Raw genomic sequence first — 15,266 nt, forward strand, 5'->3', positions numbered from 1 at the left:
ACGAACATTGTGAAGTTTGCCTTCTAACTCCGACCAGTGGTCCATTTTCAAAATTTCAAGTATACAGCCAATAGATCGATGGCCAAAGTGAACCTTGTATCTCCGTTTGAAACATTGTAGACTTCCTGTCATATTTATTTCTTCATTGTAAAGTTAGACACCATAATTTCTTGAAAACTTCTTTGATTTTTCCTCCCTGTTAGCGGCGTGTTCTGTACAAATTTCAAGCTATAAAGTTGGCCTGTTTCTCTTTGAAAAATCAAATAGGAATGGAAAGTTCGGATTATCGCAATAAAGACATGTGGTTTCGCACTTTGGCCATCGATATGAATGAGATAAAAATCATAGTATGTAATGAATAGTTGACTTACCTTCCTGCTATTCCTTTAGGTTGAATTTCTTGCACAAAAATTCCTAATTCACCTTTGTCCTCACTGCGTAAACTAACTACACTGAAGCCGAGACTTCCGCCTTCTGGTTTCATCAACTAGAAGAAAATAGAAATCAAAAGGAAAATAATGGAATAAGTACCTTCAGAGTAAGATTGGTCGGCGAGTGGTACAGAGGGAAATTTTGATTTTCCGGGGAGCAAAGTACACTAGACATCATGATCTGTGGATTCTACCAGGCGTAAGTTATATCTCAGTTTGCCAGGCAATTGGCCTGTTGCAAACTTTTGCTAAAGCAAAAATAAGAGTTGTTTCTATCAGTAAATGTCTCAAAAATCACGATGAGCTCATTGGCAAAGTTTGAAATGCACTCTTAACTTCACAATCTGCGTAAGCAATTTCCGTTTTTTGAGCTTTCCGCTTCAAAAACGACACTACGGCACAGGTGAACATTTCATAAGAGGAGTCGTTCCATTCAACCCTTTCGCAATAGCAATACTCAATATAGCCAACGCTTTCGCACGCTAATTGGAATCGGGAGTACAAGACCAAAAACGGATCTTTATCAAAGCGAAGAAATCGTGAATGTAAGCATGCTGGGTTGTTAAAAAATGGTTGAAATCTTGTCCAGGCACATGTGTTTTGGCGAACTGGTGTTAGCCATATAGAACATTGTGTGGTATCCTAGTGCACAGGGATTGGATAGAACAACACCTCTAACAATATGTTCACTTGTGCTGTAGTATCGTTTTTGAGACGGGAAACTAAAAAAAAAAAACAAATTTTTTACGCAGATTGTGAAGTTGACGGTGCATTTCAAACTTTGCCACTGCGCTCATCGTGATTTTTGAGACAATTACTGATGGAAACAAATCTTATTTTTGCGCTAGTAAAAGTTTGCGACAGGCCCATCTTCGAAGGTGATATCAAAAATTAAATACAAGAAAATAAAAAAAATGGGTAACTAAGACTGAAGCTAAAATAAACAACAAAATGCCTGCACAAGACAAAAAACCGGACATTTCCTCAATCAATTTTGCCAAGCCCTTGGTTCCCTGTAGCTTCCTCCCTTCTTTTTTTTTACTTATTGCATAGAGAACATGTTTTGATGTTGGTCTTCGGCGCAAACTAGGAGCATGCAGGGATTCATAACTTTCTTGATCAAGCGATTTGCCGAAGATGAGGAAACAAGATATAAAGTCGAATGTCGGGTAAGTGTGCTGTTACAAGTTTGTTACCTGGATTGTGATAATTTCTCGGCCTTGAGCAGATTCTTCAATTGCTTTTTGAAACTCTAAAATATAGGAGGCAGTGGTGATAGGTGTTAATGTTACATCTTTTGATTCTGGTGTTGCTATCTAAAAATAGGACAGAAAAAAAATTTAAAATTAGCATTTGGAAAAGAAAGAACATAACACACAACTTACTGGAAAGAAAACTGGCAAGTTTGCCATTAAAAATGTACAAGAACCTGCTTGAAGAGACATATTACTGCTCGAAGGTAGTAATAAAAGGACGTTCAACTAATCAGAGGAGAAAAAAATACATTATTTGCTATTTTTTTTGCTTAAAAATAATTTATTATCTTTTTTCAAAACAGTGAGTCACTTCTGCACTTGCCAATCAATAATATGTAAAAGTAAATGATGATGCAGCGCAATTAAGATTCGAATTTCATGTTTCTTTACGGGTCTGTTCTAAGACATCCTGTTTTTGATAACCTAATTCTCTCTCTATCTATATTCTCTTTTGGTAATCTATCAAATTAGATTCTCTATGTTTTCCAGGTTGATGTTACCCTTAATTTGACCATATGCACTTGGGTAGTGCATACCATTCTAGTGAACTTTGAGTTGACCACAGGCTGATCGAAAGATAGGAAAGTGAGTGGAGACTAAATACCTGTTCTGTCGAAGAAAGAGGAGAAGTCTGAGGAACACACTGGTCATCAAGTTCAGGGGGTGTTACAAGGTTTGAAGAGGTGAAATGGGCCGGCGATGATGGAGTCCCTAGAACCAAATCCCCAGCAAGCGAAATATCAAAATCCCCTGGTAACAGCGAAGGATGTTGTTGCAGTTGCTCGTTCAATTCGCTGACAGCATCCTGAATCATTTAAATGAAACATTTAGCACAACACACAAAAAACACAAATGAAATGTGGATTGAAATATGATGCAACAGCCAAAATCACTTTTAATCGGATGGGTAAAATTTTGCATCACATGACAGGGCAAACTACCCTTGGCCTTGGTGTGACACCAACTTGACAAAATTTATGACTTTCATAAAATAAAGACACCTTAATGCTTTAATTTTACAATTTTTCTGAAAAAAAGGTGGATTCAACATGGAGAAACTCCTTGATTGGTGATGTAAAAATTTGGAGTCAAGAAACGTCATGAAATTATGGAAACATATTCTAAATACAATGAGATATTTCGGAGTAAACTAGAACTCACATCAGATAAGTTGGCAGTTGTTTACTTTTCATTTGCAAGAGACTACGCTGATGCAATCCAATAGCAAGCATGGATTGACCAACAAAGATGACACTGTTTTGTTGCTGTTGTGCCCAGATATTCAAGACTTAGATTTTGTCCTATGGAAGATATTATTGAAACTATTTATTGGGGGTGACAGACAAAAATAAACAACTGTCAACTTACCAGACACGCCAATCAGTAGGATAGGTGATTAAAATCTTGGACTAGCTGTGGCAATCCCTTCACAGTTGGTGTATTTTATAATTATTTGGTGCTAGAAATACTTAAAATGGCTGCTAAAACATGGGCGCTATTTGGATTGCATTTCCCAAAAAGGATCCATGAGCATTAGATTGCTAGGATTGTGCAACTTTTTTAACCTGGCAAATATTAACTGACCATCTAAGAAGTTTTATCTATACTCCCATTTAAATATTTATTCAAGACCAAAATTACAAAAATAAATTGAAGATTTTTTGCACCATTTCAGTTATTATTTTCAAAGAATGTAAGTTGCACAATCCGAGCAACATTGGAATGCTCTTGGTTTCTTTTTGCAAGATGCAATCTACTTAATCCTAAAGGAAATGAGTGACAAAAATATGTCGTTACCTGAACATAGGCTATTGTCCTCAAGATGGGATTTTCTAAGGTAGAAATGAGAAACATGAGATACTCATTGGTTTGTGATTGTAATTTTGGGTCCCCTGATTTTTCTATTTCTGACTGAATATGCTCCAGTAACTGCAGAGCAGTTGATATGTCTGAAATAAACAAGAAAACGAAATTAACAAAATGAAACAAATGGGGGAAAAATTCCTAATGTTGAGGGGCGCCAAAAGTTCTAAAAGCTTAATGCTTTCGCTTCGCAAAGAAATTTCCAATTTTCCAAATCTCTGATTTTTTTTGCAAAATGAACTAATACTTAAGTGATGAGCAAAAAAGAGAAAAGGTCATGACTTTTAAAAAGTGCCTCATGGCCCAAGATTCAAAATAAGAGCATTTTGCTTGAGGTAATCCCTTCTGACTTTTTCCCAGTCCTGCAAATGATTGGCATAAATAAATGAGACAACCCTGATAAGAGTGGAATTATCTTTTATTGCCAGTGGAACTACAGACTACTTATTTTGGTTGGCAACTTTGAACATTTTTCTACTTACATTTACTATTATGAAGGATGCCTATGATAGGTATTCCTTCTTGTCTTTCCACGAATATTTGCTGCAAATTTTTAGCAAAAAGATCTGATGACATATTTGATAAAATGAAAATAAAATAGCAGAGGCCCGAGTTTTGAGACATTACAATGAGGATACATATTTCCTTTGTTCAATGGTGATTCACATGGTAATTATTCGGCTTCCACACAAAGAAAAAAGTTCAAGTTCATGGTAAATAAATAAGTGGTGTGTTATCTGCCTTGTCATTTAAAATTTTCAAGGCAGATTTTCCATCTAAGGTTATTTTGATTATAATTAAACCGAGAAAGAACATCTTACTGAAGATCAATTAAACTTTAAAAGAAAGAAAGACACCATTCAAGAAAAGATTAAAACAATATGTGACGTGGAAAAATCAATCACCGGAATTTAGAGGCATTATGGAGGTTTTGGCGATCCACTCCAGTCAGTAACACTCCTAGGTCAAGAGAAACTGCAGGTGATTTCAAGCCTGCAACAGACACAAACAGGAACATGGAAAAATGAAAAACTTTAAAAATTGTCAAAATCTACAACTACTTAGTCACAACAAAATCACATTTTTAAAAATTTTTAATCAGGAAAGCAACAAGTTTACAGCAGCTCGATCATTGAGACTATGTCGACCTGACAAGACAAGACATAGCCCTATCTTGACCATAAAATATATTGCAAATCAATGTCTCATCAAGCTGCTTAAACTTTCAATAATCAGGCTGCGGAATTTAGTTATTTAAGGTGAACCCTCTCAGGAGGACCAGTTTGATTTGACTAATCGAATGGGATATTTGGCGTTAATTCAAAGTTTTCAGAAGAGATTTTTCACCAACAGACTGCTGAGGTATTTTCCTACACTATTGCTTTTCTTTTTTTATGACGAAAGAAAAGCAAAACTCGTATTTTGGCAACATACGTTTGATACGTATTTGATGTTCATTTACTTCCTGGGAGGAATCACCTTAATATCTATTTTTTAAGCACTTGAACTCCTTAAAACCTCGGAATGGCCATTGTGAGTTCATAAAATTTTAATTTCCAGGGTTTTTCAGTGGGTCAACACAACATCCCTGGTTCATTTTCTTTTGAGCTTGAACTGGATAATAATGCCGGAATCACACGCTGAATAGGGAAGTCAATAGTCATCGCTCAACGGCTGAAATTTCGTTATTTCAAGTTATTGTCGTTCAGATTTGCGTCAAATCTATTCGAATAGTTCAGACAAATCTGACATTATCCAATGCGGCATTGCTGAATTTGAGGACGGGACGCGTGCAAAATTCAGGTATCAGGCCAATGACTTTCACATGCAAACCACATTCAGAGTGTGATTCCGGCTTAATCCCTACCGTTACGTTCACAAAATTACAGTTGACAGATTTCTTACTGAGATCGCCAACATCCAATCTGGGAAAAATGATTGATCATCAAAATTCCACAAAAAAAAAACCATCTACGATTTCTTTGGGTCCTCATGTGTGAGGCAACCGTCTCTGCTTGGCAGATTCTATAACTATGATTTCTGTTGGAGACCTACTAACGGAGCCCTTAACAGTCTGCTGCCCTTGGAGTAACGACTCTTTCTTGGTTTGATAATATGAAATGTTAGGAGATAAATGACTATCCCTGTTTATGCTCACAGATACAGTTCGCAAGAGCAAGATCGGTTCGAGATTCCTGAAATAATTTGATCTTACTCTTGCTCTAGATAAGGCTATGCACAAATTGTTGAGGTGACTGTTCATCACATTCCTGGATTACAGTGGGCTCCATGAATTAGGTATGTATTTGAAAAAATCATGCTGTCCCTCTACAATTAACAAAGTCAGACCAAGAGTCAAATTCGGTTTTGCTGAAAAAAACCTGAAAGACTAGTCATAAAGTGTAAAAATAGCTTGACATAACAGGTGTTTGATTCAGTAAACAAACAGGTGCGCCTGTCATTCTTGACTCGCATCAAAAGCCTTCGAAAATACTAATGATGGCTCGCAAACTGAAGGAAAGCTCCAGGTAAAAAGGTAAAGGGAGACAATTTCGGAGTTCTCCATTGAGTGGTAATTTTAAGGGGAAAGTAAGTGAAATAGAACTGAAAGTAGCCTCTGTTGTTAGGATGAGATTCCATTGAAAAACAACCAAGCAACAAAGCCCGCTTACCTCATGCTGGCAAAGGAGGGCAGTATTGTTATCTTCAAAACATGATATCACACAACGAGCACTGAAAATCAATAGGGTTAGATACAATACACTCAAAAAATTCAAACTCAATGTCTTGATTGCAGAATCACGCAGAATCGCGGACTTGAATGCTTTCGTTACGCGGTGGGGAAGGGTGAGGAGGGAAAGTGGGCTAGGTCAGCCATCTTGAAAGTTTCCCGATGACGTAAAAATGTAAAAGCTTGCATTAGCCAATGAAAAACAGTTTTGCTCAGAATCATATTTTAACTAAGGTTATGTTATTGTTTTGTTTCGCGCAGATTTGATAGAATCAAATTATTTTTTTTATGTGAATTTTTTCCTGACATCCAACCATGAATTTCATGTCAAGAATGTGAATAACGAAAGTACAACCATGGAATTACCTTCTAGTCATGCTTGTGGCAAAGATGCTCTGACTGGTGTCATAGGATGGTTACTTCAAGGAATATTAGCGTGCCTTGCTTTCACTTGCTTAATTCGTAAGTTGTCCCTGTATTAATTTTTTTGTTTTTATCTGTCGACTTATTGCATGGTTTAACAAGACAGATGGATCTTATAATGACTTTGACACCACTAATCAGAAGTACCACTGGTTCTAGATTTGTCTAATTGTCTGAGCCTACCTATTGGAAACGGTTGCTCCAGGGGCGCCATTTCAGGGTTCTCCGGGGCTGGCCAAGAAGTAACTGGGTTTTTTTCTTCTGTCAGTTTACCTACTTTTCAGTGAAGCATAGTGGGTAGCGATATGATAAAGCACGCGGGCAGAATCATAGATGTAGTGGTTTGGATAGTTGGTTAACTATCTCTTTTTACACCGCAAGAGGGAAAAGAGGAGGCGACTGAAGCTCCTTTAGCCGATTTCAGGCCATACAAGCTTTCTGTTTCTCTTTTGTGACAGCAATTTTCCCCAGTTCAATTCTGAAATGCTGGGCCAGGCCTGACCCTGCATTCAAGGGGGTGGTAGGCCTGCCACCCCCTTGGGTAGATCTTCAGTTGTAAAGGCTATCTGGCGATGAAGTGATGGACCGAGACCACTCGATTTTTTACCTTGCGTGATGGTAGGTCAGTGGTCACACCATTATCAGCAGGATCTGCCACTTTACATGTCTTGCTGAGTGTGCTCTTGTTTCTTTTTCAGTGAAACGGTTTTGCGAGCCCACATTTGAAAGACGACCATGGCGGATCTGGTTCTATGACACCTCAAAACAGGGCATGGGGGCCCTTGTAATGCACATGTCTAATATTATTCTTGCGAGTAGTTTCCAAGGAGACCCATGCACATGGTAAGTTCAACATAACTCAAATGAGCTGTTTTTATAATGGTCTAATTTATTTCAATCCTCAAGAAGGTCCCTGTTCTGTTGTGTCAGGAAGCATCTGCAAAAGCCCGCTTAGAGACAAGCTCAATCTACCACGTGCAAATCTAGTTAACTTTCCTCTGAATTTCACACTTACAGGGTGCTCTTTTTTGATCATGCTGAAAGGCAGAATGTTATTTTTCTGATTAAAATAATAATATTTATTCCCACTTACAGTGAAATCATTCCATTCCAGCTGAGATCTTTGTAAGTTCAGTTGGGGGTAGAAAAGTGGTGTTGTATCAAAACTTTCATGAATTCCATAAGATAGGCACACACTTACAAGTGCTCAAAATTAACAGTTTTAAGACCATGTCGGTTTCGTTTTTCATGTTAAAAATGTACCTTAAAAGAAAGAGATGGTTGGAAGAGCAATGAGAATTTTATAATGACTTACTGAGAGTTTTATTAAAATTAACTTTTTCCCAGTTCAGCATTTTGAAAGTCCTGTATTTGGAAGTACTTAGCTAAGCCAAAATGTAAGAGAAGAAAGTTGGGAGAAAAATTTTTCTGACAGTAACCAATTTCAAGATGATTGAAAATTTTCATAAAATAAATGTAGCATGAATTGCAGGGGCTAAGAATGCACTTTCTTGTAACATTTTTCTCAGCATAGAATGAATAAATGTTGGAATTATCACCTTTTAATTCAATCATGCCTTTTTCAGTCAGATTTTGGATATCACCTCAGTCTTTAGTTTTCATCTGTCAAATTGAGGTTGTGAAATTGAGTTTTAAATCTGTGAACCAATATTGTGGGAATCAACATTAGTCAAACTTATGAATGGTTTTCATGCTCCACGACAAAGTTGCTCATGCACAGACCTGCTCCATCATCCAAAAGGATTCGAGTGTATCCATTTCACAAATAACACCAATGGCCATTCTATTTTATTTTTTATCTTCCACGAGTCTTTTTCTTGATCACAAAATCTGGAAGATCAATTATTAAAGTCGATGCACTCTAAATTCGCATGTGAGCAATAACCAAAAATATTGCATGTGAAAAGAGAGTAAGTAAATTTGGTTAATACAGCAGTGACTTAACATCATCGAGACCTTTTATCTATTATTTTCTCCCAACTTTCTTTCACGTCTCAATCTTGATTACGACAACAGCAATCTCCCTATGGCTATCTCACGGATTATTGTGTTTTAATTTACTATTCTGCATGAATGTATTACAGTTTTCTTTTCTTTTTTGCCTGCTTTGTGACATTGATATTTTTATTAATTTTTTTGTGTTATTTCCCTGACCAAGCTAATAATTTTGATGGGAAATCGTTGAAATAATTAAAAAGAAAAAACTCAAACAATTATCCCCTATAGGTACTTTTATTTTTATATATTATGATTTTTCTCCTTTTTTGATCAGTCCCTCTTTTATTTTTTTCCTCGCATGTTTTCTGTTAATTAGGTATGTCATCCATTTTTTACTCGACTCCTCTCTTGGTTTGTTCCTAATTTATGTTGGCATTCGTCTATCTCAGTTTTACGCAAAGGAGTTGAAGCTAGAGGTTTTAAAATTTGGTGAATATGGTAAGCCACAAAAACAACCCTCCAATATTTCATTTATTGTGACTGTTTTCAGGAAAAAAGACTTCAGTAGGGAAAAATTATAATTTTAAAACTATTGCTTTTCCGCAAAAAGAAGTGTTTCCGACAATTTGGAACAATAAATGTCCAAGTTCGTCAGTCTAAATTGGATCAATAACGGTTTGAGGTTTGCAGTTCAAAAATGTAGTTACGAGGAAAAAAGTACTTAAAGTTTCATAAACTGCTACGTTTCAGGTTCCAAATTGTAAAATTATGATGCAAATTTACACCTTCTGTTTGCACATGCAAAAACAAGAATCCTCATGGTCTATTCTTAAGGGAGCTATAAGATATTGTTCGTCGGAAACCCTAATGCCAGTTTTTCTCTCTAACTTGGTGAAAACCTCACTCCTGATAATCACTTTGTGTGCACTGAAGTCCCTCCTCCTATGAACAGTGAAATTTTTTTCTGCTGAGCATTCTTTTTAGCCTCAGTTTAAATCAGTAACTAGTGTCCCAAAAATAAATGTGCATACTTGAACTATGTCTTTACTAACTGTTTTTCATTAGTATTCCTTTTTCCCCCTCTCGTAAAATGCCTAGCAACAAAATGTTTGTGCATGCTCACAAAGATTTTTTTGCGCAATTTCGTCATCAACCCTAGGTAAAATATCGTCATTCTTTTCTTACTGTTTTAAGACCTGGAAGATATTGCTTAATTATTAATATTATCAATGATGCTAATTTTGTATTAACAAAAAAGTAAAAATTCTTCCCGTTTTACTAGGTTTTGTGCAACATTTATCTCATGAGTTCAACTGAACAATCTTGAACGCATAGCGTCAGGCTCTCAAGGCTGACACCAGTAAACTGATGTCAACTGACATTGGAAAAATAGTATTACTACTAATAGTTTGTAGGCTGCTAAAATAGCAGCCTACAAACTTGAGGCTAATAATATTTTTTGACCTTGGAGATTTTCCAAGTGAGGAGGTTTCCGGAAGAAAGGTCCGTTCAGGTATACTTCTTTCTTTGAGCAGTGGCTATCTTGACAATCAGCATCGAAGTTGAGACCATTGTTCCTTGCTTGTCTAAAGAAGGCAACTTTCGCCATTAGTTTATGGGCTGTTCCTTCGGAATTCTCCTCAGTTGTTTACCAAAGTTTGCCCTCTTTTAGCACATTTTTCCAGGAACAAATACTTAAAAACAAGTTTCCATTCAACTCATCAACTAGCTTGCCAACACACTTATTAGCATGTTCTCTAGCATACCCCTCCCTAAATCTCCAAGTCTTGCAAAATTGATTATATAGTTTAAGGAGCTGTTGAGGCTGGGACATTGAAATATTTTTCCTTCAAATACCGAGTGTTTTCTTCTCATTTTTCAGGTAAACCTCCGTCAAACACTATCTGGCTAGCTCAATGTGGTCTTTACATAGGTTTACTCATCATCGTAAAGGCGATTATAACGCTGATAATTGGGATGGATTTTTGGAGTGATGTCAGCCATTTCATTCTATCCCCAATCACCAATCCTACAGCTGAGCTTACCATTGTCATGCTAGTCATTCCATTTTTCATCAATGTGAGTATGAAATGCCCTATCTCTGTCTCTTGATTCAACTATCAAGTATTTTCATGCATATATCATTCAAAATATATTGGTTGTTAACTCCAGTCAGAACAAAAATAAGACTTGTCAGGTAAATGGCTGAAAATTACAAAAACTGCATCAGCAAAGTCTGGAATTCTCTTCTCACTATACAATCTGTGCGAAAAATGTGTGAGTTTTTTAATTTCCTAATTCAAAAAGTACACAGCAGCAAAGTAAAATTTGATACAGGATCCTTCATAACTTTACCCTAAACTCCAACCGGCGTCTTTTATGTGATACAAGTTCATCCAGTTAAAACAAACAACTTGACAAATACTTATTATCCAATATTCGACTTTCTTGCTTCCCCAAAAGCGTCTCATAAGTGGAAGCACGTTAACAGCACTCTCTTTGACTTCTAAAATTGAATCGAAAACAGTCTGAATGGAATTAAGGCTCTAGATGCGAAAAGGGCACTTCTCGATTGCGGTGTTTCAGGATCTCTGTTGCCAATTAATCCCTTGGAGAAGAATTCAATGGGTGATTTTTCCAGAATACTTTCCACAGAAAAATGTAGAATCATAAGGAATATTCAGTAAAATTTTTAGTAAAATGGATGCATTCACTTTCCTTACAATAAATGAAAAATTAGAGGAGACTCTAAAACACTGCAACCGAGAAGTGCCCGTTTTGCATCCAGTGCCTCAATTATGCCTTTGCTGTTTCTTATGTTTTGAAGCAGGAAACTCAAAAATTCTCAAGTTTATAAGCAGATGAGGTGTTAAGCAAATATCCTCTTGTTTTCCACAACACTCTGTTCCATTTTGTATACACTGTCAAATTGCTTCAAACAGACGCCAAATTATTTCCATATTTTTAATTTAGCTGAAGAAGACTTTTAGGTTACCACCAATCATCACGCTAGTCGTAATTTTTCAAATGTCCTGAAAGTCAACAAAACACCTCCTACTTTTTGATTGGGAATAACACGAGTCCATCATATGATGCTACCACTATGTATCTTAAAGTAACTTTTTTTCAATCCTCAGGCTCTTATGTTCTGGATCACAGACGACATCCTCATGCATCAAAGTCGTCATAACCCCGGTCTCTTTCATCATCTCAGAGTTCGGTACCGACAAATTAGAAATCGGGAAAGTGGAGAAACTGAAGTGTACTTAGATGGCGATGATGAGCTTCTCACTGTAAATGAGATCGTTCCTGATCGATCAGCAATACTCACATAATTGCTATCCTCTTGTTATTCTCTTACTAGGCAATTACTTTTGTTTTTATGCATTATTCGTTTTCGTGTATTATTGTGAAAATGGTATTTTAAGTTGTTATTTCACTCTTGTTTATTCCTACTAGATGAAAGGCAGAACAGCATTCTGTTGAAAAAATTTGTTTTTAAATTTATAAACAAATTATAAACAGACATCACAATGGGAATTGTTCAAGTTGTGCGCCTCTCTCTGTTGAATGCCCATAAGTTGCAAGTATAGTGTGTAATGTAGGTGCATAAAACGGGTAAAATGTAGTTGAAACATCTGACAGTTAATTGATTGTTTAACTTATGTCGCTCACAATCTCAATTTTTCTCCGAGGTATAAATCGAAAACCGAAGACTGTTAACAGGAATAAGGGTAATCATAGTTATCCATCAAAGTGTTCCTCGGTTTACAAACTGTTTCTGACAGTGCAGCAGAAAGTTTTTAACAATATTTGAATGTTCAACGGAAAAACAAGTCAATATGATCATCCCCCTACCACGCGCATCCGTCTAAAAATTTCATTTTCACTTTTCGAACGATCAGAACTATTGGCAACATTGTTCAAAAAATTTGATTTTTCGGGCAGCCTGTACTCATTTCAATCCTGCAAAGTCTCATCAGCTTATTTTGGAAAACATGTTAATGGATCGCTGCGTTTTGATCCTCAAATGAAGTCGTCCTTGACCCTTGTTTCCTGTCCTCATCTATAATAATACTTGGTTTCCTGTTTACTGACTGTATTAGACATTAACGGTACTATTTTAGAGCAGAATGTATGTATCAACTATTTGTTATTAATTTAGGCATTAGGAGAATATGATGGTGAAACTGCAGAAATGTGCATCTCGGTATTCGGCGTTACAGACGCCATATCATACTTTAATTTCCATGTAGAGAACTACTAAACGTCATTTTTTTTAGAAACTTCGGTGATTTTTATGCCATATGTAAAGAATATTCCGTGGAAATTTCAAGAAAAGATCTTGGTTTGGTCTCTTTTTAAAAAGTAAAATATGAGTGGAGATTTTGAAGCACCACAACCAAAATACGCATATTTGTAGTTTCATCGTCGAAACGTATCTCTTCCATGACAATACTGTTTCATATTTTGAAATATTATTTTTTTACATGAGCATCACGTCATTTTTTTTAACTGATCACTTAAAAAACATCGATTCCAAATTGTCGTATTATTTAATAGCTAGATAGCATTCAAATTGTTCAGACTGTATATATTAACCTATTTTCCTATAGAACCAAAGATTATCGTATTGAACGTGAGTTTTTTCACTCGCATCTTGAATCCTTTTTTTTTTCATAGACATCTGTATACTCAAAGACATTAGAGAGACTTTAAGTAATGAATTTTGATAGTTCATTGTTTTTGTATATATTTTTGAAATCTTTTCTTATCGTGTCAACTTTTTCAAGGCAGACCAAATTCCATTTACGCATTTAAAATTTTGTTTTCCTTCATTAGACTACTGCAGATTCGTAAGTGCCTTTGAATTCACATAAAAATTATGTTTCTTAAATATCTAATATAGCTTGTATCCCTACAGATTTGCGGCTGTGATCCTTACTTACGATACTGAGAAATTTCAATTGCCTCCTCTGAGGCTTAATGAATTTTGGGACCTGATTTCATCAAATATGATATTTTATTCTATCCTTTTCATTGCAGAAAGTGGAATCATGGCAGCACAGTCAATTACTCCCTGTAGTTGAATCGAAACGAAATTAAAATTCAGTTATCGAATGGAAATTCTCCAGGGTTATCCCTTTAATTTTTGCCCTCTTCCCAATTAAACTTTCTCTCCAGAATGCAGGCCAAACAATCAACTGTATGGATCAAAGTATTAAGTCAATTTAATTCTTGGCTGTTGTATGCTTCAGCAAGGCATCCTCAGTTATAGAGCTTGGATACCTGTTTTACTGTAAACTTTACTGATAAATTGCATCTTTTTTTTCTTTTCTTTTTTTAAATTATACAGTGGACTGTAATATTGCTCATCAAGTGCTTTCGATTTTTTATATTGTTTTTCCTCCCCACATCGTTCAGTGAGCATTTATGATGTCATTGCCCCTAGATATCAAGAATTTATGTTTGTAAATTGGAACATTTCTTATCACTCTCTATCTCAAAAGTTCATTGTCTTTAATTCTAAGCCGCATTTTGATTCGTTACATGAAAAGTTTGTTTGCAGAAAACACTTCTGAAGTTCCTATTACGATAGCAATTTTGGAGCAGCTATTATTGATTTTATTGCTTTTTTTAAAAATCTTAATTGAAGATATCAACGAAATTCAGTGTTCTCTGTTTTGGTTTTTCTACCTGTGCCCATCAAATTGTACAAGTCACTATTCTTTGAAATGCAAATTTTCGTTGTATAAAAGTTCTAACGTTGCTCAAGGTAATGAAGAGAAAAATCCAGTTAAAAAAATACGAAAAGTAATTGAAAGATAGTCAATTGATTACACTTATTGTTTCCTTTGGGTTGAAAAGAAAGTTCTCTTTTGGAGTTGTCTATTCATCTGATCATTAGAGGATCATCTGTACAGTTTTGCCAGAAGAATGGCCAAGATGCAATTTTAAAGATGAAATTAGTAAAGAAGTTAATAGAATACGAAGATTGTTCTGTAAAAAAGTTATTGCTTTTTTTAAAAAAAAAAAACATCAGCTGAGTTTGGAGAATAGGAAAAAGCCTTATCTCTACAGTTCAGTGGCACTTTCCCAATGGTAACCAAATAGATAATGATGTAATTAACAGCACTCTCATGACACTGGTGATAAGATATTTCTCTGTAATGTCGTTTTGGCTTCCGAATAATTTTCAAAATCGAAAATGTGTCATTTACATTAGAATTATTGCATAGACCTGTAATGTAAATCATAATGTGATATATTTATGCATCATTATTCTTGAAATTTTAAGTTAGCTTCCCTATTCTTGAGGAGCGATGGCTTGTTTTTGCCTTCGGCCTTTAAAAGAAAAATAGAATATGGTGCTTTTAATTTCAAAATGTCACTGTGATTGTTTATTCATAGTGAACTGCTGGAACCAGTCATTCACAGAATATTAAGAAATATATTATATTTTGAATTATCATTTTGTGTGCACTTCCATCAAGGAAAATTTTTCTATGAATTCCTAAGTTCCTTACAATTTTACAATGAGAAACTAGGATGACAAGTTTTGAGAAGTCAGAGAATTTGGCTCAACCCTGAAAAATCATAGAG

General features: G+C 35.6%; 2 protein-coding genes across 8 annotated transcripts in view; one reads left to right on the top strand and one right to left on the bottom strand.

Annotated features, from left to right (window-relative positions):
• Positions 1 to 6,406, bottom strand: part of LOC109030874 (multiple PDZ domain protein) — a 267,841-nt gene extending 261,435 nt beyond the window's left edge. For all 7 annotated transcript variants that reach the window (XM_072300976.1, XM_072300972.1, XM_072300973.1 and 4 more), the window contains exons 1-6: positions 6,223 to 6,406; positions 4,456 to 4,543; positions 3,485 to 3,636; positions 2,292 to 2,492; positions 1,628 to 1,747; positions 372 to 487 (exon numbers count right to left, since the gene is read on the bottom strand). In XM_072300976.1, the coding sequence (XP_072157077.1) occupies positions 372 to 487; positions 1,628 to 1,747; positions 2,292 to 2,492; positions 3,485 to 3,636; positions 4,456 to 4,471 (605 nt within the window). In that variant the 5' untranslated portion in view covers positions 4,472 to 4,543; positions 6,223 to 6,406. The remainder of the gene's footprint in view (positions 1 to 371; positions 488 to 1,627; positions 1,748 to 2,291; positions 2,493 to 3,484; positions 3,637 to 4,455; positions 4,544 to 6,222) is intronic.
• Positions 6,407 to 6,503: 97 nt separating this feature from the next.
• On the top strand, positions 6,504 to 15,135 carry LOC109030918 (store-operated calcium entry regulator STIMATE). Its single transcript, XM_019042144.2, has 5 exons — positions 6,504 to 6,743; positions 7,403 to 7,547; positions 9,040 to 9,161; positions 10,546 to 10,742; positions 11,801 to 15,135. Exons 1-5 carry the CDS (start codon positions 6,638 to 6,640, stop codon positions 11,996 to 11,998), a joined length of 768 nt encoding a protein of 255 aa, XP_018897689.1. The 5' UTR covers positions 6,504 to 6,637; the 3' UTR covers positions 11,999 to 15,135.
• The last annotated feature ends 131 nt before the right edge of the window (positions 15,136 to 15,266 follow it).

This window comes from Bemisia tabaci, chromosome 5, assembly GCF_918797505.1.
Source record: "Bemisia tabaci chromosome 5, PGI_BMITA_v3".
NCBI classification, from domain to species: domain Eukaryota; kingdom Metazoa; phylum Arthropoda; class Insecta; order Hemiptera; family Aleyrodidae; genus Bemisia; species Bemisia tabaci.